Here is a 23,843-nt window from a genome sequence, read left to right as displayed (position 1 = left end):
GGAATGCGCGCACTGCGGCCTCACCTGTCGCTGCAGAAACAGGGAGGCGCTCTGGACCAAAAGAGGGACAGGAGGCGGAGTTTGCTCCATTTTATCTGGCATGTCCTGAAAAGTTTGCTAGAAACAGGCGTACCTGAGGCAGAGTCACTCCTGCTGCACCTGCTGCCGGCTTTGACTTTGCTTCAGCTCGGATTTACTTCAACATGACCAAGTGATCCCACTTTAAAAAAACAAACAAACAAACACTTCTTTTTTCCCCCCTGCCTGCGTATTGAATCAGTCGACGTCAACAATGAAGAAGGGGCTGCATTTTTTGGGTCGGAAGAACCAATCTCTTTATGACACCAACATTAAGATTCCGGACAGGGGTGAGCAAAACAAGTCTTTACTCTCTTGATCCACTTACTGGAGGTTAAAACGGCCTTTGGACTTGATGTTGACATGGAGCAGTTTCTGTCCACTGAAGTCACATTTTATTGCAGCTTGTAAAGCCTGAATGCCAGTCCTGAAGGACAGCTGTCACTGTGTTGTATACAAATACTTTCAGTAGTGTCACAGTTAAATTCATAAAGTCAGGCTGAGTTTGCTTTCCAGCTTCAAACCTGACCTCAGTTCTTTATCAAAATTCAAGATTATGGACCTCATGGCTCAAATGTTTATTTTTTTAAACAATTGTCATACATTTTGAAAAAACAAAAGTGAAAGAAGTACTGAATTTCTTAAGTTTGTTGCTGTAGTTTAACCATTTACTGCTAAACACTTTGTCAGTGAACATAAGTGCTATAATTACAAAAACACACACCACACATGAGGGTGTGTGTTGAACCCTATAAGGCCAAAAGTATCGCTTGTGATCCCATTTTCATAACTCAGATGTATCTACCTCCATCTTTAAGTAAGTAAACATATCTTTATGGAAATCAGTTTCTGTATTTTTGTTAATTCATGCAAAATAAATTAATGGAGGAAATTTTAAAATATTTATAAATATATAGTAATGAATATTTTCAAACATGTCTTTTTTGCTAATTATTTGACCACACCAAGTAACATTAAAACTGCGTTTCAGAAAATGTTGCATGTACTTTTTGATAAAAGTGCAATGTTTGCAGTTTCCTTAACAAATACAGTTGCTTCAAGTGAATGTGTTGCTAAATTAGTTGTGCACATTCATTTATTAAACAAAATGCAAGTTCCGTGGAAGAAATAGCTAATCTATCAACTATTGTATAGAATTTTGTAGACATCTATCAAAACTGGAACTTTCTGAAAACAAACAAACAAAAAAAGCTGTTTCAACTAAACCCAGAGGAAAATGTGTAACACTTTTAAAAGTGGTGAAACTTACTGAGAAAATCAGGTGATGTTTAAAAAAAAGGTTTTGGTAAAAGAACTAAAAATATTTTTTTTTTTCTTGAAACAGAGGATCTCATTATTATTCCTGTTATTACATTTTCATTACAACTACAGTAAATGTAAATGTTAAGGAAAAATGAGAAAAATCTTTTGGATGATTTCTAGTTAGAAGCTCAATATTTCCATTCACCGGACATACAATTAAATAACTGAAATAACATAACTCAGAGTTTATTTTTCCAGATTATTCCTGCCGCCCCATCAGTTCCTGACACCCTGGGAAACTAGCCATAGTCACTAATAGAAAAAAGCGCCAATGGTTCCTGTCCGGTGTTCTAGTTTTGACATATTCGTTTGAAAGTTACCATAGATACAATCTAAATAAGGACTTTTATCTGGAATAAACAGAAAAACAAATTAGTCAATCTTAAATAGCCAGTAATGAAATATTTCAGTGGATTTCCATCTCCAGTTTTCCTCGTGTTTGTTTCTAACATTTGCTGATACTCAATTGGATCCATAAATGCCACTGCGTTGTAAAATGTGTCTGTCATTTCTGACTGCAGCCACCTCCCCCTTCGCGTTGAACATTTTCATGCTAAACATACCTGTGCTTGATGTGACCTAAGGGCTTAATGTGAATCCAATAGTTTTTCTTTTTTTTGTGTGTTCTACTTAAGTGCAAACTTCGAAAATCTTAGGTAAGAATTACAGGAAAGGTTTTCTTCATAAATCTCTTGGATTAAAGTATCATCGGTGGAGGTGTGGCAGCTCAACACAATAGATGTTTCTTGACTTCATGCCTTCTAGAGGAATGGAGTTGTTACGATTTGACTTCTTCAACCAAGCAGTTTTATCAGAAAGTTTGCTTGACTTTTTAAACTCACTTTAAAGTTTAATAAAATCTTACTTTAACAGCCAACAGACACTCAACTTTCAACCCACTTAAAACTGGTTAAGCCACATTTGACCTTATGGAGTTCAGTTCTGCTAAGGATATGTTGAAACAGCGGTTTAAAACTTTTGCATGAAACAAGGAAGATTTTAATTTGCATCACTAATATCACTAACCTGGATTTGGGAACAATCAACAATGAAATGAACACTTCCTAAGAAAAACAGCTAAGTACTTGCTCACAGTTTCATACCAAGTGAAATCCAAGCCAGTGCATATGAAATGTCGTTGGATCAAGTGTAAGTCTCTCAGTCCAGCCTCTGAGAACAGGAAGCACAGCATGAATTGCTGTGCAAAAGGTGCAACACGAGCGAGAGAACATTTGTGTATTTAAATCAGGATGGGGCACAATAGGGAAACTAATCATTTGGTTAGACTGGTTTAACACCACAGTGTTTTCATTCCACAGCTTTTTCTTCACTGACTTTATCATATTCTTTGGTCTTGAACAGAAGAAAAATCATCAGACTGTTGTGCTCATTGTGTCTCAGAACAGACGGAAATGTGAGAAGAGACATGGCTCTTTTCTGTGCTTGTAGTGTCTTTAGTTGATTGTTGTTTGGTGAAAGTGTTCCAGCGCAGAGAGTGGCAAGGACGCACAGGCTCAATGCCTTTTCAGCGACAAGGATCTGTCGTCGGTCACTTACTGGGCAAACAATGCGACAAGGAAATGTTTCTGCGTTTTTGTCTGCAGCATACTCTCTGTTTACATTTCATTTCTTGAAGAATGCTCTGTGTGAGAACCAATACACCTGAAGACATTTTCTTTTTTTTAATTCCTGGTTTTACATTTCACTGCTGCCGTCGCTCAAACTCGAGCCCAAGTGCTGCAGTGTTTGCCGTGCAAACTTTGGTGAGGTAACACCATTTAAGCAAAACAACTTAGTGATGCAAATCGCGTTGAATCGGTTTCTTTGACATCGGTTTTCTTAACGTCTCACCACAAGCCGTGTCCCTTCCCATACGTTGTTGCTGAACTTTCACTTAGCCATAGCGGCAACATGTAATTTAAAGCAACAATCTGAGCTTCTTGTCTGTGTCGTTCATTATGTTGTCAAAGTAAAACGATTCCTCAGATAGTTGAGTTGACTAATAGCCACTTATAGGTCACTGTGGTGCATGTTGTTTCTCATCATCATCATCTTGTTCCTCTGCTACCCCCTCTTTTTGTTCTTTGTGAGCAAATTATTTACATTGAAGGGTTGAGCATTAACAAATGTTAAATGAAAATTTATGTGGATAGTGCCTAAAGTATATTAATCTAATGCCCCCAAAAATCTGTGTATGTCTCATCAGACAGTGTTCAGCTGGTGCTGGAGGAGTCAGAGTCTGCAATCTTCGAATCTGGGACTGCCAATGTGAGGGCCAGACCCACCGTAAAGCATCATGCTGTGAGTATTTAGGGAAGCTTCATTTCTTTTCATTAATGATCTGTTTCTGAATCCAAAAAAGCCTCAAACATCTGGTCTGTATTTAGGTACATTTATCTTGTCTTTGGAAGCTTTAGTGCAAGACTGACAACAGTGGATTTAATAATTTTGGTAGAGTTTTGATTTTTAAACGTTTCTTGATTCTATCAGTTAACATTTAGATCTAAACTAACCTAAATGTAATTGATTACCGTGTAATCAATCAGTCTCTTGTGATTGATAACATCACAAGAGACTGTGATGATCTTTCAGTGGAGCTGCAGACTGACGTTCCTTGTTGATATTGCAAGTAGATGTGATAAAGATCACTGCTTGTCTTGCTGTGGAAGACATTATTCAGAATTGGCATTGAAATTATTCAGAAATGGTCATTGTTAAAGCTGCAATAGTAAAGATACTCGTGGTGTATTTTTATTTCACAATCAAATTTACACTGACAATAAAAACAGCTTGGTGCAAACTTTTGACTTCCACAAAATATAATTTTTTTTTAAATTACACAAAGGGAAAAAAACATGCTCATCTGTTTTGAGTAGATTTGAATTGATTACATCACAAGAGACTTGAGTTGGACTGATTGAACGACATTAAAATGTTAGTTTTGAGAGATATTGACAGATTCTCTGTCATTTGATCTAATTTCCAAAGATTTGAGCAGTAAATGTTTGAGTCTGACTAATAATCCTCAAGTCATGATGGATGACCAAGAAAGCCGAAGTTGAAGCAAACAGGAACTATAGCAGACAAATTTAATTACATTCCTGTTTGCATAGTTCCATCTGGTTCAGTGTGTGCGTTTGTCACGTCGCGAAATGAGTAAATTTTTTTTTGCTTCTGCTCACTTTCAATATTTGTGTGGTTTGCAAGATGTTGCACTGCTTCAACTTAACCAAGCAACTCCTGTCTGTCTGTCTGTCTGACTGACAGGCTATTAGTGAGTCTATAAATATATTTATAGAAATTAATTGGTTATTCTATGCCTGGTGTGATGTCACCAGAGACAGACTTGTGGTCGTTTGTCTTATGAGGGGAAGAGTTGCTCTCCGTTAAATAACTTTTACAACAAAATAGCAAAATAAACACAAAAACTGGCCGTGACATTTTGTTCTGTTCGTAACAAAGTACATATTTGGCCGATTTAAGATTGACTGGTAGCTTCAATTATGAGTTGGAATAAAATGAATATTTAATAATTGACTTTACTGAAAAACAAAAAGGTAGATGAATTCATGCAATTTATTCAATTTGCCTTATATTTTGTTACATTTATATAAAGTTACTAATTGGTTGTCAGATTGTACTTTAAAGTACTGAGTTGTTAATAATATTTTGTAATAAAAAAAAAATGCTAAAAACTTGTCTGACTTGGCAACATCATAACGTAACTACAGGATCTCTAAGGGCTTCTTTTGTTTATTGTTATTGTTTAGCAAGTTTAGCCATCCCGTCATATCGTAGCGGAGGACAGACTCATCCACTTATGCACAAGAGTGCATATTTTTAGGAATCTCAGAGACATTAATCTCAATTACGTATACATTAGCGGCACGTATGACTGACAGGCCTCCTATTATCTCGTAATGGAGAAAATGAAGAACTCATCAGCACTCGGTTCACACACCTCGCCCTTTTGTTTGGGAGTGTTCCTCAGGCATGTGAAGGTGACACACCCTGCAGCACATGGGCAGGTCAGCTCTGAGCGCTGCGACAGCTGAGAGTGACTCATCGAGCACCGAGCGAGGAAACTAAATCAAACTGGATCGGACACACCCTCCGATGACCAGACTCGCTTTATGATCTTTGAAGATCGCCTGTGTGAGAGGGATTATTAGCAAAGAGAGAGTAATGCAGGGTGTGCTATTAAGAAGATGTAAAATGTCTTTCACTGCATTGATAGATGGATTAATTTTCACATGCAGGGGACCAGACGGCTTATACACCATTGAACTGAAAAAAAGAGACATTCAAAAAATTGTCTAATTTTGCATTTTATTATGTTTAAAATAGTAATGCAACAAATGTTCCCACTAAAGCATAACTTAAAAGTTGATTAATAATGTTATTTATTAAATTAATTTTTAAAAAATACAGAGCAAAAACAAAACAAAACAAAAATCTAAACTTAGTTGTAATTTCCAAACTCTTACTCTATTGAATATGAGGACATGTTTTTGCTCATTCACTTTTTAATATGAGTGAAACAAGATGATATTAATTGGTTACTTAGATTTACAACAGACGTGCTGCTAATAGATTTTCAATCCTAAATTTAAAACACTGCTACCTTAGTGAGAGTATCTCACTAATTTAGCATTTTAATGGATAAAAATGACAAACTGCTTTAAAAAAAGAAAGCATGTGAATCAAAATCCAATGAATAAGTCAATTAAAAACTAAGTCATTAATTTAAAAGAGGACTTTAAATAAAATGTATCTTAATAAAAATATGTAGTCACTTTTCAAATGTTTCAAGAGTTTCGAGGTAAAGTAAAAACAAACGAAGCTCGTCTACAGCTGAGCTGCAATCGTCTGAAAAAATGATCTCATCGAGTGTTGCTGCCGCTTCTCGGGACTAAGAGAAGATTTTTTACTTGAGGACCAAAGTATTGGAGTATTTAACTTTAATGATTGTGTAATATACTGTGAAGACCAGAATTACTCATATCCCCTGACATCATCGTGTCAACAATATTTTTAGACCGAAGAAGCTTCTTTCTGACAGGAAATGAGATGGGTGTCTCTAAAAAAAAAATAATAAAGCCATCTAGAAGATGTTTAAATTTTGAAAGATACATTTTTTTCATTATTATTTACACTTTATTTAAAATATAGAATGTAAAAAAAAATGTGTATCCCTCTCAGAAATCAGGGAAAACATTTATTTGCATTCCAGCAATCAAATCCATCTTGAATTTGCTGACCAGATTTTTGCATGTTTCCTTTGGTATTTTAATATTTTATCTTCAGCTCCAAATGTTTGCGGTTTCAAGCCCTCCTTTCTGTGACTTTAATCTCTAACTCCCAGATTCAAACTGGGAGCCTTTTCAAGCCAATCCAAAGTTTGTAGTTTGAGGAAACATGTGGCTCAAATAAATAAAATAAAAAATACTTTGAACCTTAATCTGCCAGGTTTGCAAATAATTTTAGGTTTTTTTCAAAGGAGATGGACGCTAAAAGTTAGAGAGGGCTTTAAAATATATTCTAAAATATGTGGTCAGTCAATTCAAACACATTCACACAGTAATTATGTTGATTGCTTGAGTTTTTGTGCTGAAGGGAGTGATTCCGGAGTCTTTTTGTTGATGTGAAACATGCATTACAGTGATCAAGAAGAAAGAAAATTTAAGCCTGAATAATAACCTCAATTCCTGCCTTCTGGGTTGCATACATTTTTTTTTTGTGCAAATGACAAAGAACACATTTGAACCAGTCTTATGGAGTGAAACAGAGAGAGAAAAGCGTGTTCACCCTCTTTCAGCCTGCTGAACAGCAGTCCACAGCAATAGGTGGGACCTGGGGCAATGAGCATGTTACTCATGTTTGACATTGATCACTCCTGCACTTTTGATTGATTGATTGATTATAAAAGGTAGATTATTGTTTTCCAAATTCAGCTTTCCACTAAACTGGAAAGCTGAATTTAGTGGCAGGACTTGGTACTTTAGGATGGATACTTAAGTGCTCATGTTTTTGCAATTGAAAAAAATTCTAAAACTCTAAATTTGTCATTCTCGTTTGTTAGGAAATTCTTGTCATTCTTGTTTGTTGCCATATTTCAATCATCTGACAATGAGGCCACAACTCATGGGAGATTATTGTCGATGCAGCTACCCATTTCTGACTTTAAGCAGTATAACAAAAAAACGTTTGCAGTTTTGAAACTTTAACTGTTTAAGATCTTGGTAAAATGATAACCGACCCAAACCTTTTCACATCTAATCCATACAAGCAAAACTTCATATAAAATGTTTTTGCAATCGGCAAGGAGATAACTTTCACCAAGACACAGTGAAAAAAAAAAAAAAAAACAAACAAACAAAAAAAACATGCCAAGTGACGCTGGAGAGATTTGTAGCATTAGATCTCGAGGATCTCTATTGTGTCAACACAGTCTGTGTTTGTTTTTGGTGGTTTTGGTTCCGTGATGTGAGCATCGCCCCTCTCTGCATCAGTTTTTTTTCCACCTAACTCATACACACAAACACACACGCATCTGTGAGCTTCCTAACTCACCAGGCATTCTTTGACAACAGGCAGTGTTATGAATTATAGGTGGATCCTCTGATTCAGCCAATGTTCCTCATAAGCAAAGAATGTGAAACTATCCACCTATGATTACATTATGACAATCCTGTAAGAAAAGGCCATGCATTTTTGCACTAGGGAGTGTGGTATTCCCCGCAAAAAATGCAAAACAAAAATTTGTTGGATGCTATGCAATGTGTGAAAGCTCATAAAAATCACATGGTTGACAATTTTATGGTGCTTATGCCATTAATGCATCGAATTTTCAATGCTGCAACACTCAGGCCACGTAATAGTTAAAAACTGGTTTGTTCACCTTTAACAGCGAAGACTTGCCAACAAACAAGTAAAGAAAAATTTGCCTGCAGAACAGAATGTACGGCTTCTACACTTAAGACTTCTGTTCTTGTGCTGTGTCTGCTTCTTATGACAGTAAATTCAATAATCTTGTGATTGGATTTTTTTTGTTGCAGTTCTCATTTGAAACCTTCCAAGGACGTGCCGTCCCAACTCCGACAGTCCCTGAACTTCCCCCTGCCAATGGCCCAATAGTCAATGGGACAGGTGAGCATCTAAATAATACCTTCTATGAACTTAAGGTTGAAACTAGTAAATAGTGCCTTTTTTTAGTCATTGCTAAAGCAAGTTAATTTGTGGCTCCTCTAGTTAGACTCAGGTGATGGATCACAGGGATAAGAATAAAGAAAACATCCATGTCATGTAAATGTTTATCCAGGAAGTTGCTCAATACCTCTCTTGAAAAAGTCCACAAAAGATGGAGAACAAATTTACACAAGGGGAGTGTTTTTCTACCTTTCAGACTATTTTCCGGTTTAGAAATTCAAAATAAAATTTACGTTTTCAGCATGCCAATGTGAAATGTATCTCAGATTTTTATATTTTTGCATATTTTTTTTTAAACCTTACAAAGTTGTGCAAAACCACAAAAAATAAATATTTTTATTGATAGACCAACATAAAGTAATTTGCTTTACAAATAAATATCTGTCTCCAGCTCTCATTACTTCATAGAAATGTTTTTGTTGCAATTGCGGCTTCGGGTCTTTTGAGGTATGTCTGCCAGCCTCTCGAATCTAAAGACTAAAATCATTGCAAATTCTTTTGAAAAATAGTCAGACACATGAACATGCCTATGTCTAAACTGTTTATTGTAGTTTTGGCTGAATATTTAGGGTCATTATATTACTGAATAGCCAACATTCACTGTAGTTTCAACCTTGCTTCTACAAGGTTTTCTTCCAGGATTGCCTCGTACATACCTCTAGGCATTTCCCATCCCAGAAAGAGCATTAATCAGGTGACCTACCATTTCTTGGCAGGTTTGAAATTGTCAATCCCATTTTTAGTGGATTGACTGAACAGTGTTTGATTGCATGTTCAAAGTTTGGGATATTGTTTTATGTTTTCAGACTTCACATAAGTAACATTTTACACCACCATCTTTATCTACACATCTTCAAACACAATGGAAGGAAATTGCTTTGAGAATAAAAGCCTGTGGTCTTTGCTCTTATTTCTTGTCTTTTACAGGTGCTGGAGATCATTCCTCCAATGGTTCTGTTGTATCCGTCCCAGGCCACATTGAAGAGAAGATCTTTGTTCCTCCTCCTCCTCCCTCAGTGGCCCCTCCACCCCCTCCTGTGAATTTCATCCCTCCTCCACCAGACTTCATGGGTGACCTAAACAGCTTAGATCCTGTGGCCCTCCAGCCTCCATCCATGCCTGCTCCAAAACCACCATCTGTGGTGGAGAAAGATTTGTCCCTTTTGAAACCACCACCAATGGCGCCTCCAAAACCGCCATCTAACTGTTCTCCTGCACCTGGGTCAGAAGCACCTGTCTCTGTTCCACCGCCAACCCAAGTACCAGAACGTCCAAAATTCGCCCCTCCGCAACCACCTACTGAAAAGCACCTGAAGAGTCATAAGGTTCCACCTCCGAAACCTATCAGATCGTCTTCGGTGTCCACTGCTGAGCCCCCAGCAAACCCTCCCCAAGTGCCCTCCTCCACATTGTCCACCTTCAGTTCCCAGAACAACGCAAAGGTGTACAATCCTCCAAAGCCCACAGTATTTTCGAATGAGAAGGATAATCAGACGGCAACACAGCAGCAGATCACAGCAGGAGCTAACTCTGCTCCTGCTGTGATGAAGGTGGATGGAAAAGTCTCTCAAGCTCCTCAGCTACCGAAACCAGAGCCCAAACCTGTACAACAACCCAAGGGGGATTTAGAAATTAAACAATCTGAATTACCTGAAGTTCCCAAAGTACCTAAAACAGAAGCAAAGATAGAGATTAAAACAAAGTCTCCAACAGAGACTAAAGCAGGCACTGTCCCACCTCAGTCAGAGATAACGAAACCCCTCCAGCCTTCACCATTGCATAGAACGACTAATGTCCAGATCAATTCAGAGTCCAAGAGCACACTGGAAGTATCTCCAGGTCAAAGCCGCAGTTTCAGCCCTCTATTGGATCGTAAGCTGGACAGCCTGAAGGCTAACGAACCCAAACACTCTTCAACCTCGCCGTTCGCCCTCCTGAAGGCCGCTAAGGAAAGAGAGAAAAATAAAAATACTCAATCTTTGTCCCGCGAAAGCAGCACCAGGAGAAATGAACCAAGTCCTAATTCCGTCACTGTCATTCCAACATCAACGTCTTCAGTTCAACCAAGTCAAAATAGTCTGCAGGAGAGTGCAACTCTTAGGCCTGCAGAAACTAAAACAACGATTCAGGCTACAGAAACACCCATGAGTTCGACTGCACTGGCCAAAGACCAGAAACTCTCAACTGGTCCAGTTTTGAGTAAATTCACAGCACTCTCATCTCCAGCTGTAAGCAACCAGACTGAGCAAAAGCAAAGAGCAGAAGAAAAGCAATTAAAATCTCATGACTTACAAAATGATACTCCTAAACAGAATATAAATGTACCGTTGCTGCCTCCACCACCAGAGTTTGGTGACTTTGATCAAATACCAGAGCATCCCCCCTCCATTTGTCCACCCAATCCCCCCACAGAAAAAGCACCAACACCACCTAAAGCTTCAGCTCAAGCCCCGTCTCCTGCCCCAGCTCAAGTGATGGCTCAGACCCCAGCTCAAGCTGCTGCCCCAACTCAAACTCCAGCTCCAGCACCAGCTAAAACCCCAGCCAAAGCTCAAGCTCCAGCCCCTTCACCTCCAAAGCTCCCGCCTTCTGACATACAAGTCAAACCAAAGCCACCAGTCCAGACTAAATCCAATCCAGCCTCCACTCAAGCACCATCCAATCTTTCACAAAACCAGGCCACCCTCCTCAGTATTTTACAGAAAAAGATGTTGGTAATGGACCAAAAAATGGCCCCAGTTAATGACTCAGAGCACAATTCTGATGACTGGAGTACTGGCTTTTCTGATGAAGACAACAAGGTGCCAGCAGTGCCACAACCTAAACAGGGGACCAAAAACCCACCTCCCCCCAGCAACAAACCAGCATCTTTTAACATGAAAGAGTTGGAGACCAAAGTTTTGAAAAAATACCAGAGTACACAAGTGAAGAGTCCCACCAAGTGAGTACATCAGGGCTACCTACAGGGAGATCATATCTTTGTAGGCAAATCCAGCTTTTAATCACTGCAATCACTCATCACGTTTTCTTCTCCACAGAAATGGGATACGTTCAAGACACCAGTATGGGATGACTTTCACCATCAGGCCTGGAACTAAACAGCCCATAACTCTTGCAAGTAAAGAGGATTCTTAAAGGTCTTTGAATGAAGAACAAACCAGCTGTATATAAAGTAGCATATGCCAAGGCCCTGACATGGATATTCTGTGAGATTTCTCCCTGTGTCTGCAACACCTGATACTGCACAAAACTGAGTTTTGGTGAAAATGAGAAAATACATATTAAAAAAAAAAACCTGACACCAAAGTCCCCTTTGAACATGCCGATCCAGACTGTTTATGTCAGAAATCTCACCAACAATTGAGCAGTTTTTCTGGGTTTTTGTACATCTGACTGTTTTCATTGAACATGAAATATTGCTGGCAGATGTCACAATTACCCAAGTACTGCTTCAGCCGTGCTCAGGATTTTCTCTTACATTTTAATGTTGTCCATCATCATCTATGGGTGCAGCACAGGTATTACATCTCTTTTGCTTGGAATGAGGTGTTGGTTCAGATTTTTATTTTTAGAAACTGAGAAAGAAAATCTCAGTTTAAAAAGCATCCAGTGTCGTGTATCTAGGACCTAAGTCATGTGATTTTACTTTAGCAGTAATTTGTGCAATTTTTCAGTTAGCTATGAAGTTACAAGTGCTTTCTTTATTAATTAGGAAGTTCATGCTGTCAAGATGATTGTTCCATTTTTAAAATGCAATGTTTTCTTTCTGAAAGTCTCATAGTAATGTGGATATTTTAAATGCAATGTGTTTTGTGTGTTTAATCCTATGTTTCATTTAGAGATGCACAAATTTTCTTTGATTGGCTCTAATTGATTGTTAATAAAAAAACATTTTCCTGTTTCTTTTAAGTAAATGACCAAAAACATTGGCTTTAATGCACTATTCACACTTAATCCACATCAAGTAAAGTTTGAGAAAATGTGATGCGGTACCTACATGGGTATAATATTTTAAATGTAGGTGATAATATAATATAATATCAAGAACCTGCAGTATGTTTTGTCTTTTATGCGTTATAATAAATCAGTCCAATTTAAACCCGACTAATCAAAACAATTGGTATCTGGCAGGAAAAGCCGTAAACTGTTTTTTTTTTTAATGAAAATGTATATGGGTTATTGTCTATATTTATGTAAATTATATAGTTGATAAAAAATTCTGTTGTTCTCTCAAATATTGGATGTAAATTATGTTGTATAAATTAAGTGTATAAGCTGGAATTACACACACTGTAACCATTCTGTCCATCCTCTGTTACATGTACATAAGTCCTCCAGAACAAAGCAGACTGTCAACTTAGGTAACCAGTTGCATGTAGTTTTTATATTTATTGATTTTAAAAATATTGTGCTAACTATAGTTATCCTATAATTAATTATTGAGATGGTTACATTTACACAACTACCACTGTACATAGTAAGCTTGAAGTAGATGTCTGTGTAAATTATAAACATTTATGAACATTTCTTTGTTTTTATTGTTTTTGTTCTGTTTGGGAATATTTAACAATATAATCTACTGAATTGATATATACTGGTAAATATTTTTCAATATATTTGTTTCAATTCATTTTGGATAAACAGCTCTTAACAGGGCTTTCATTGCTTAAATTACAGATACAAGCCTGAAAGGTTGTCATAAGCAAAGAGAAAAATCAAAACTAAGATGTTTTACCAATTATGTTAAAAAGTCATTGTATTATAATAATGACTCTCCTGGAAACACCAAGACCTTCTTCCTGGCTTTGATTAGTTATTTCTGACAGAGATAAACTTCTGCAAAGGGCTATATGATAATAGGGAGGAAGCAGGGCAGCTCAGGTTTTTCACATATCTGTCTTATGTCGTCACAACATAGTGAAAGTTTTAAGAAATATGTCACAAAAAAAATTATATAAAAGTTACACACCTTCAGTCCGAACATTTGAACACATAAAAAAAATTCATAACAGCTTTAGCTTTCCTTTAATGTAAAAGTCTATGGTGCAAATATGGAGATGCTACACAACATGAACCAGTTCCACCAGACAGAGAAGATCCTTACACAAAATAATGTGCACATATCTGTGAGTTGGATGTTTCAATTCACTTCTCCTAAATAAGATGTTATATTCAATCATCAATGAGTGTCCAGATCCAGTCCTCCAGATCTGGTGTCCTGCCAGAATGTCAAAGCTCGACAGAGGTTTGTAGACGAGCCGCCTTTTGATTCAGTTGTGTTGAACCAGGGAAATAAAAACACGCAGGACACCAGCCTCCAAGGACTGATGTTGGACACACTGATATGCCACTTGTGACCATGCAGGTCTAAGATGAGGACTCAGTATTTGGAGTGATGGTGTGGTGAAGCACGAGATGATCCCAGCCGACAGTCGTGAGCCTGTTGCAATCACCGTGAAGCCAACTCACACCTTTAGCAAAGTCCTGGTGTCGCCGATCTCTGAAACTGTAGAAAGAAAATGTAGTTTGTTTATTGTCTGATGCAGAACACAAGAGTTACTAAGTGAACTGAAAAGACTCACATTTCTTGAAGTTCAGAGTTTATAACAGCAAGGGAGCAGTCGTCACTAACAGAGGCTAGCAAAGGGACACTAGGGTGGGAAAAATAAACTGTTGATTAATAAGGAGAAGAGAGGAAAGGAAACGCCAAAAATGATATTTTGACACATTAAATCTTTACCTATTTGTAGAGAAGGCCAGGCTGTTAACTCTGCGGCTGTGTATTTTTTTCACCTGTGCCGGTTCTGATCCCAGGAAATCTTTAACAGACACATTGCCCATCTCATCGCCTGAGAGAAAACGAGAATGGTAATGTGAAGAAGCAAGAAAAAAAAAAAACGGGGGGAGAGAAGGAGAATTGTGCTTCTGTCAGTCAACAATCTGCTGGCAGACCTTACCAAAAGCAATAGTGCTTCTCTGGTGGGGGTGCCAAACAGCAGTCGTGGGAGAGCAACTGGGAAATTCAACATCTGCAACAAACCGCAGAAGTAAAGAGTATCACCTTTCCCTGTAAAGCTGAGGTATCAAGAAGGTAGTCCAGTTTAAGACATCATGCTACAGTAGCCTGCTTACCTATTCTTGAGGCTGGTTTATCCGGCTTTCTCCTGTCCCACATCAACACACGACCATCCTGAGGGAAAGAAAACGGAACTGAAAACTCCTCAACTTGAAGGGTTTATGTTGAAGAAGTAAAACTGCTGGTACTAATTAAAAGTAATTTGTTCCCGCTAATTTTCCCTACACGTCTTCTCCATTTGAGGAGCATCTTCTTTATCTAAAGAAAGACCCTGCTAAACAGATTTTGAACAAAGAAATAACTTTTGATGAAAACCAAATTTTGTCAAATATGACAAGTCGTTTAACTTAACTGTTAAGTTTTACTACTGACTGAACTTGAATTGGCTTATTTATCACTGATTTGATCCATGAATGGCAAGTCAGATATTGAGATATTTTTTTATTTTTTTAAATGAATCAATATTTGGCCAGTAAACCAACAACTAACAGCATGCATGTCGATGCAGTTCAAACTAAAACTATCTATTAACCTGCAGGACATTTTTTTCCCCCTTTGTGTGTCAGAATATGCGGGTTGGGTTAAATAACTGATTTCTCCTCGACACATTTCCCTAAATGAAACCACAACATTGAAAGGAATCCTACTTGGCCACAGGAGACGAAGAGAGACTCATCTGTCGGACTGCAGGCAACACAATTAACAGGCTCTGTGTGAACTGCAAGGAGAAAAATAACGAAGGTCTAGACATTTCAAACTACATTCAAGATTAATTCGCTTTTAAACAGTTGATGAAATTTACTACAACCAAGATAACTTCTTGTCTGAATAAAAAACGATTTGATTTCAAGTTGGCTTTAAGGTTGTTTTGATAAAGTGGATTTTAGATGTTCTCTTACCGTTGTAGGTGGTGACAACTGTTTCCTGACTGAGGTCCCAGATTTTAATTCTGTTTAAAAGATATCGGAATAAAATGGATGAACAGAAAATACAAAAAAGAGGAAAAGAAAAAAGTTAAGTTGGTAAAAAGGTTAATTAAAGTTTTGTCTTCTGATAATCATTCTCTTTTTTTGAAAGTCTGTCAAATTTTAAAGAAAAAACTAATAAATTTGTTGGGAAAGTAGTCCATGATTAAAGTGGAGCCAAAATGATAACTTGGTTTTCAAATTTAAAAAAAAAAAAAAAAAATCAAATCTCAGGAGAACAGATTGCTTCTCCCTTTTATCTCACACCACTAAATAAAATGTAGTACAACAAAATTCCCCTTCATAGTCACCTAGTTTGTAAATGGTGTGTAATTTAATCTCAGTCTAAATTCAGTTGTTGTGTGAAGGCCTCAGAGGTTTGTTAGGGAACATTAGAGAACAAACAGAATCATGAAGACCAAGGAACACATCAGAAGGATCAGGAGTAAAGTAGAGGAGGAATTTAGAGAATGGTTAATTTATTGAAACACTGAACATCTTTAGGGAGTACTGTTCATACAATCAGCTGAAAAAATATGAAGAGTAAAGAACATAACATACAGACGACCTTTCACTTCATATAGCAGGCTAGACAGCATTAATCACAGAAAGACTAAATAAGTCTGTGGTAACATTGGCATTGCAGATATTCACAGCTGAGCTGATAGGATAACTATTGAGTTGTCTACTTTGAAAATCTCATACTATGATTTTCATATCACAGCATATGAAAATGGAAGTTCAGAAACTCTCATTAAATATGTCTCAGGTATTTTGGAACTAGGAACAAGCAAAAATATTATTTCTAGACATACAAAACTAGTTGAGACATCCCCCAAAACCTTCCGACTGTTATGGCAGACAATAGTGGGTCTACAGTGTCTCAAAGATTAAGCAATGCAAGTATAAGTACACACGGCGGGTACAGTGAAACTGCAAATGGCTCATTAAATCAGTTGCTGAATACAAATAAGTCAAACATCAAATGTTTGATTTGTCATTTATAAAAAACTGAATATCTAGATTACTTCTACTTCAGAATTTTGCTGCACTTGGTATTGGTCTATCACGTAAAATCTGTTCAAGTTTTTACATAATAAAGTGTTAAAAGCTCATAAACATCTTTATATTTTCATCTAGAACATATGCTTCCCTCTAAATGCATGGCTCCATGTGTGAACTACTCTCTAACCTGCAGTCCATGCTGCCAGTGACAGCACTGCTTGCTCCAGTAATGGGGCTCACAGTGGTGACAATGTGGTCATGTTCATATTTGGTGAAGCGATTCATCAGCAGGCGCTCATCCTCTGCCAGTTCCCAGAGCTCCAGGGCGCCTGCACAGAACAAATAACCAAAAGAAATCCATTTTCATTCCAGTCTGAGGTCACTGTGGTTCAGCCAGGTTCTGTGAAGTTAGGCCTTACCCGAATCTGAGGCGACAGCCACTCCCTTTTCAGTCACCCACTGGACATCTGTGACCCCAGCCTCAGTCTGCACTCCAGCTTTGCAGAGCCCCTCGCTGGGGGCTTGCTCCGGTTCGCTGTAGATCCAAACGGATCCTTGCCAGTTTCTGCCAGAGAGGCTGGAGGCTCCCAGCAGCAGCATGCCATCTGTAGAGAAAAGCAGATAAATATATTAAAAAAGATCTTTCCGTTCCACATTACGTGAACATAAATGTTCTTGACAACTGTTGGCACATTGTGGTTCATCATAATTTATCATATGGAAGCAGCAGGACTGCCTCTCTGTAAACATGACGACCCAGCAAAACCACGTGTTTCTCCTCCAGCGATCCCGGCTAGCTGCTGCTTACCTGCTCGGTACCGAGCCGCGCACAGGTGCTTCTCCATACACGCAGGGGCGTTGGGAGGTATCTTCCACGGGTTTTCCTTAATCATGTTGGTGTCCACTGTACTTTTCATCCAAACTGCAGCCCTGGAGTCTTCACTCTCAACAACTGAGATGTTTCTCCTTCACAGCAGCTTCAGCAGCAGCTAGCTAGCGCCGATAAAAAGACACCGCTCCTTCTGTCTCTGGTCTGCTTAAATAAACCAGTTTATTCTGAAGCAATAATAATGACCCCGCTTTATAAAATATGGAGCTTAAGATGATCGTTTTCAAAATTAATGAAAAACTGGACAAACATAAAACCAGCGAACACAAACTTCCTGCTTCCTCTACGTTTCTTCTTCTTCTTCTTCTTCTTGTTGTGTTTATTGGCGGTTGGCAACAAACTTAGAGTAGCATTACCGCCACTTACTGGTATGGAGTGTGGCTCGTGTTGGTCTAACGCTCTCTCTGTATATATATACCTATATATATTCATACATACACCTACACACACAAAAAAAAGAAAAAACATATTTATATTTATACCTACACATACATACTTACATCCATATTTATATTCTACTCATCACTATCATCCATACATTAACTCTTATGTCTACTCTATCAAATTCTACTGAATATCTTAGTTTTCTTTAAAAATCGAATAACTATTTGTATGTTTGCTCTCAAAACTCTTCCTCAAAATATCTATTAAATTAAAAATTTCCTTAATACTTTCAAACTCTTTTTTCATATATCTCCTCTCTCTTTCATATTTATCACATAATAGAATAACCTGTTCTACTGTTTCCCATTCTCCACAATACTTACATTTACCAGTTGCATGCTTTTGAATTCTAAAAAGTGAGTAGTTAAGTCCTGTATGCCCAAATCTTATCCTTGTTATCACTCTTTCCTCTTTTCTATTTCTTCTTTCTCCTACCATCTTCTGAATCTTATAATACCATCTTCCTGTTATTTCTTCATCCCACCTTTCCTGCCACTTTTCCGTCAGTTTTTCCTTAACTATACTCTTTCCTTCAGCTTTACTTGTTTTAACTTTAATGCTAATTGGATTTTGAATTGCCCCTTTTGCTAATTTATCTGCCCTCTCATTTCCTTCTATTCCATATGTGCTGGAACCCATACAAAATTAACTATCACACCCATATTTTTATTCTATATAATGTGTGAAATATTTCTAATAAAATGTCCATTCTACTATCCGATTGCTTGTTTTTAATACTTAATAATGCAGATCTTGAATCTGAACAGATTATTGTTTTTAATGGTTTTATCTCTTCCACCCATTGTAAAGACAATGAAATTGCCATCATTTCTCCTGTGTACACTGATAATCCGTCTGTAATTCGTTTTCCTATTCTTATATTGAATTCTGGTACTACAAACGCTATGCCTACTTTTCCAGTTATTTTTGATGCATCTGTATAGATTTGAATATACTGATAGTACTTGTTTAAAAGTACCTGCACTGAACTACTATCAATGATGAAAGATTTATCCTGTTTCTTATCCATTATTGTCATATCTACTGTTGCTTCTGGTAGAATCCATGGTGGTATTACTGATGTTGGTGTTGTATGACTAATTTCCAGACTACTCATGTTAAATTCTTTTATTTTGTTTTCAATTGTCCATCCAAGACTCCCCATTTCTTTTGTTTCTTTTTCCCAACATGGTTTTAAAATTTCCCTAGCCGGATGATCAATATTATTGCTTTGCAAATTTAACCAATAATTTAATTCCAACCTTAATCTTCTTAATTCTAATGGCATTTCTCCCATCTCTACTTCCATTGCTGCCCTTGGTGTGGTTTTAAATGCTCCAGAACATAATCTTAATGCTTGATGTTGTATTACATCTAATTTAACCAAATGTACTTTCGCTGCTGAACCGTAAACAATACAACCAAAATCTATGTTAGCTCTTATCATACCTGTATAAAACTGTCTCAAAGATTGCCTATCTGCTCCCCAATCATTGCCAGCCAAGCATCAAAATATTTAAGATTTTCTTACTTTTATCGACAACTTTCTGAATATGTACATTCCATTTTAGTTTATCATCAAACCATACTCCTAAAAATTTTATACACTTTACTTGCTCTAATTCTTGACTATATAATTTTAATTTTACTTCCCTGTTTATTTTTTTCCTAGTAAATACCATTACTTTTGTTTTTTCAACTGAAAACTTAAATCCCCATTGCCATGCCCATCTCTCTAGCTCATTAATAACATCTTGTAATTTTTTAACAATAAAACCTCAATTTTTCCCTCTTTTCCAAACCGCTCCATCATCCGCAAAGAGTGAACATCCCATTTCTTTATCAATACCTTTAAATATATCATTTATCATAATAGAGAACAATAACGGACTTATTATACTCCCCTGTGGTGTTCCATTTTCTACTCTATATACTCCTGATGTTACTTCACCGATTCTAACTTGAATTTTCCTATTTAGTAAAAAGTCTTTAATCCATTGATATATCTTTCCTTTAATGCCCAACCTATATAATTTAATTAATAATCCCTCTACCCACATCATATCATACGCTTTTTCTATATCAAAAAATATTGCCACCACATTGTCTTTATTTACTTGTGCCTTTCTAATTTCATGCTCTAGACATATTGTTGGATCATTAGTACTCCTCCCTTTTCGAAATCCACTTTGATAATTTACTATATACCCCTTACTATTTAAATAATATACTAGTCTATTGTTAATCATTTTTTCCATTATTTTACATAAGTTTGATGTTAAAGCTATTGGCCTATAATTTTCTGGTTTTGATTTATCTTTCCCTGGTTTAGCTATTGGTACTATAATTGATTCTTTCCATTCCATTGGTAATTTCCCCTCCTCCCAAATTTTATTATATAATTTCAATATTATCTCTTTAGATTTTTCACTGAGATGACTTATCATTCTATACCATATTTTATCTTTACCTGGTGCTGTATTTTTAAGTTTTGTAAATGAAGAGTTCAATTCAGCTTTTGTAAATTCAACATTTAACAATTTATTTGCTTCTTCTTCATTTGCAACACATCTTTATATTTGAGTTTTGTATTTTCTCTTCCTTTTCTACCTCCTCACTAATATTATCTGAACTGTGGATTTTACTGAATGTTCTTGCCAATATTTCTGCTTTATCTTCATCTTTAATTATATTTATATTATCTACTTTTAATATAGGATATTCAAATTCTCTTTTAATGCCATTCATTCTTCTAATCATTCTCCAAATTTTTTCTATTTTTGTTTCCTTCCCTATTGTGCTACAACATTTTTTCCAATATTCTCTTTTTGCATTTTAATTATTCTCCTTACTATTGCTTGCTTTCTTTTATAATCAATTAAATTCTCATATTTTGAATTACCTCTTAATACCTTAAATGCTTTGTTTCTTACTTTTATTGCTTCTTTACATTCATTTGTCCACCATGGTACTATTTTCTTATAATTTTTACACCCTATTTTCTTCATAGATTTATCTGCTGCTTCCAAGATTATCTCACAAATTTTTAAATTTATTTCATCTATATTCATTTCCATATCCACTTTTTCTAATTTTATTTGACTTAAAAATCTGAATTTAATCCAATCTGCTTTATTAAAATCCCATTTTTATTGACCTTTATATTTTTATTATATTATATTTAATCCTACTTTTATTGTAATGGGATAATGATCACTACCTATTGTTGTATTTTTATCAATGATCCATTCACAAATACTCGCTAAACCATTTGAAACTATTGTTAAATCAATAACTGATTCCATTCCTGTTCTTACATTAAGTCTAGTTCCCCTCCCATCATTAATACATACAAGATTTTTACTTTCTATTAATTCTTCTATTATTTTCCCATTTCTATCGTTACATTTACCCCATAATGTACTATTAGCATTAAAATCCCCACACCAAATTACTTTTCCTTCCAAATATTCAGTTAATTCATCCATTATTTCAATTGATAATAATTTACATGGATTATAAAAATTTATTATTTTAACTTTACCACCTTGTTCCCAAATTTCAATTATTATATATTCAAGTTCTTTCCCTTTCCCTAAAACCTGATATTGTATCCCTTTTTTTTACAAATATTCCACATCCACCTCCTCCTCCCTCCTGCCTATCTCTTCTTACACTACCATATCCGTTAATCACAAAATCTAACGTTGCTTTTAGCCATGTTTCCTGAATACAAATAATTTCTGGTTTTTCCTCAAGACTATCAATATATCCTTTAAGTTCCTGTCCGTTAGCAATCAAACTTCTTGCATTCCATTGTAATATTAACATGAATTATTTCCACCAGATGTTCCTGGCTTCCTGTCTACCTCCAATTTTTCGTTTATGTTCTCCCATGATCCCTCTTTAAACCCCAAAAACTTTTCCGCTCCCCTCACTATAATTTTAATCTTCTCCGTTTTATTCTTGGCTTGGTCAGTACAGTTGATAACATATGCCATAAATAATATTAGTTTTTCTACTGATATCACAACCTTTTCCTCTGACTGTATCTCACTTTGCAGTGGAATTTGCCTCGTTTTTTCAATCTCTCTTATTTTCTGTTCTTTCACATTTTTAACTGCCTCTGCATAGCTTATATTTTTAGTCATTTTAATCTGTGTGACTTCTTTTGCTTTCTTCCTGACTTCACATCCTCCATATGTAACTCTATAATTCCCTCCACAATTACATTTTTCTTGTACTTCTTCTTTACATTCTTCTAATTTGTGATCTTCTCCACATTTTGGACATCTCTGCTTTCCTTTGCAAACTGCTGCTATGTGTCCATATCTTTGACATTTAAAGCAACGAAGCGGTGGAGGGATATAAGGCCTGACCTGAAAACTGAGATAACCTATTTTGATGTTTAGTGGTAATTCTTTCTCTTCGAATTCCATGAGTATTGACAGACTCCCCACTCTCTCCCCGTTTATTGTTTTGGACAATCTCCTTAAGTTATTCACTTTTGCACCAACTACACTTTTCTTGATTTTATCAAGATCTTCATCTAGAGGGATCCCATAAATCACTCCTCTAGTTTTTTTATTTTCTCCGATGATTCTTTTCTCCAACACATTCTTTTTACAAATATTCTCCACGTTTAGAGCCTTGTTCTTTTGTTCTTCGTTTTTACAACAGATTCCCATCTCTCAACATTTTTACCATTTCAACATCTCCAATTTTCTTTTTTATTTCTCTTGACACCACAATGGGGCTAATGTTATCTTGTCCTTCCTCATTTTTAAGTTTTAATATTATTTTAAATTCCTCCCGCACAACATTCCTCCTAACTATCCTTTCTTCCTCTGAGCTACTTTCTTCCAGTTCTCGTTTACTTCCTTGACTTTCACCAATTTCTTTTCTTTCATCTATTTTGTTTCTTCCACGTCCTCTCTCTCTTCCTCTCCCCACTGGCGTCCACCCATCAAAATCCATATCTTCCTCATCTCCTAACTCCATTACCAACCGAACCATTCACATACCAGTTTATGCTCAATCCGCCTTTTACAATTTCAATTTGTAATTTGTTTTTCCGCCTTCTTCCTCCAACCGTCTCCTCCGACCTCCGTCGACGACCGGCGCGCGTCCCCCCTACGTTTCTTCTTGTTGGATTTTTGGAACTATTTACGAGGTACTGCCATCTCCTGGTCGAATGAGATAAAATAAAATTAAATGTATGCATTTGGGAACTACTCTCAATTTAAATTGATTATTTAAAATAAAGCAAACCAGAATAAAATAAAAATCAAGAGGGGAGATACATTATTTCTGTATTTCTGGAAATCTACTCTTGATTTTATGCACCCAATGAAACATTTGTTTTGTCTGAATTATTTCAGATTTATGAAACTGGACTTTTTTTTCACTCAAAAACTTTGACTGCCATAGATTCTAAATTTAGCACATTGCTCAAAAGTAAAGACATGAAGCAAAAGCTTTTCAGTGAAACATTAGAAAAAAAAATTTCTGACAGTCATAATCATCACCTTTTTGACCTTCAAGGAATGTTGCCTCAGGCTACACTTGCATTTTGAAGTTCAGTATACTTCCATCCGACAAACTTAGGACTATTTTTTACCCCAAAACTATATCTGCAAAGTTATTCAAGAAGACAAATGTTGTGTGTTTTTAGAGGCTTTAAAATAAAAAAAATGTAAAAAAAAATTCTTGCATGACAAAAACCTCTCTGTGCATTCCTCACTGCTGAAAGAATTCATAATCCTGTAAACGCCCTGTCTCACAAATATGGTGGTTTTACATATAATGCAATTTAAAAGCTTTGTATTTTTCTGTGCTAAAATACAAAGCTTTA

The 23,843-nt window shown here is 36.4% G+C and overlaps 2 protein-coding genes across 3 annotated transcripts; one reads left to right on the top strand and one right to left on the bottom strand.

The window, feature by feature from the left end:
• The first annotated feature begins 87 nt into the window (after positions 1–87).
• On the top strand, positions 88–13,137 carry LOC129352359 (uncharacterized protein C6orf132 homolog). The gene is made up of 5 exons (XM_055021325.1): positions 88–368; positions 3,608–3,702; positions 8,460–8,550; positions 9,538–11,551; positions 11,649–13,137. Exons 1-5 carry the CDS (start codon positions 293–295, stop codon positions 11,743–11,745), a joined length of 2,373 nt encoding a protein of 790 aa, XP_054877300.1. The 5' UTR covers positions 88–292; the 3' UTR covers positions 11,746–13,137.
• A 481-nt stretch (positions 13,138–13,618) lies between these two features.
• Positions 13,619–23,124, bottom strand: wdr77 (WD repeat domain 77). 2 transcript variants are annotated; one of them, XM_055021344.1, is made up of 11 exons: positions 23,014–23,124; positions 17,465–17,985; positions 17,076–17,261; positions 16,844–16,985; positions 15,586–15,635; positions 15,334–15,404; positions 14,743–14,800; positions 14,568–14,639; positions 14,351–14,459; positions 14,193–14,261; positions 13,619–14,116 (listed from the first exon to the last, which is right to left on the bottom strand). In XM_055021344.1, exons 2-11 carry the CDS (start codon positions 17,571–17,573, stop codon positions 13,978–13,980), a joined length of 1,005 nt encoding a protein of 334 aa, XP_054877319.1. In that variant the 5' UTR covers positions 17,574–17,985; positions 23,014–23,124; the 3' UTR covers positions 13,619–13,977. The 2 variants fall into 2 exon arrangements, with proteins under 2 accessions (XP_054877319.1, XP_054877311.1); XM_055021336.1 differs by lacking the exon at positions 23,014–23,124 and having other exon boundaries at positions 17,465–18,600.
• Positions 23,125–23,843: the final 719 nt, after the last annotated feature.

Source organism: Poeciliopsis prolifica, unplaced genomic scaffold (assembly GCF_027474105.1).
Source record: "Poeciliopsis prolifica strain line A6 unplaced genomic scaffold, Auburn_PproV2 SCAFFOLD003, whole genome shotgun sequence".
Taxonomy (NCBI): Eukaryota; Metazoa; Chordata; class Actinopteri; order Cyprinodontiformes; family Poeciliidae; genus Poeciliopsis; species Poeciliopsis prolifica.
This window is presented reverse-complemented; position numbering and strand designations above follow the sequence as displayed.

Excerpts from the sequence above, each read along its gene's own strand:
- LOC129352359 (XM_055021325.1), top strand. The coding sequence starts at position 293 with ATGAAGAAGGGGCTGCATTTTTTGGGTCGGAAGAACCAATCTCTTTAT. Across the intron at positions 369-3,607 it reads CATTAAGATTCCGGACAGGG|ACAGTGTTCAGCTGGTGCTG; the intron begins GTGAGCAAAACA and ends ATGTCTCATCAG. Across the intron at positions 3,703-8,459 it reads CCACCGTAAAGCATCATGCT|TTCTCATTTGAAACCTTCCA; the intron begins GTGAGTATTTAG and ends TTTTTGTTGCAG.
- wdr77 (XM_055021344.1), bottom strand. The coding sequence starts at position 17,573 with ATGAAAAGTACAGTGGACACCAACATGATTAAGGAAAACCCGTGGAAG. Across the intron at positions 15,636-16,843 it reads ACTGGCAGCATGGACTGCAG|AATTAAAATCTGGGACCTCA; the intron begins GTTAGAGAGTAG and ends TCTTTTAAACAG. Across the intron at positions 14,262-14,350 it reads CTGGCCTTCTCTACAAATAG|TGTCCCTTTGCTAGCCTCTG; the intron begins GTAAAGATTTAA and ends TTCCCACCCTAG.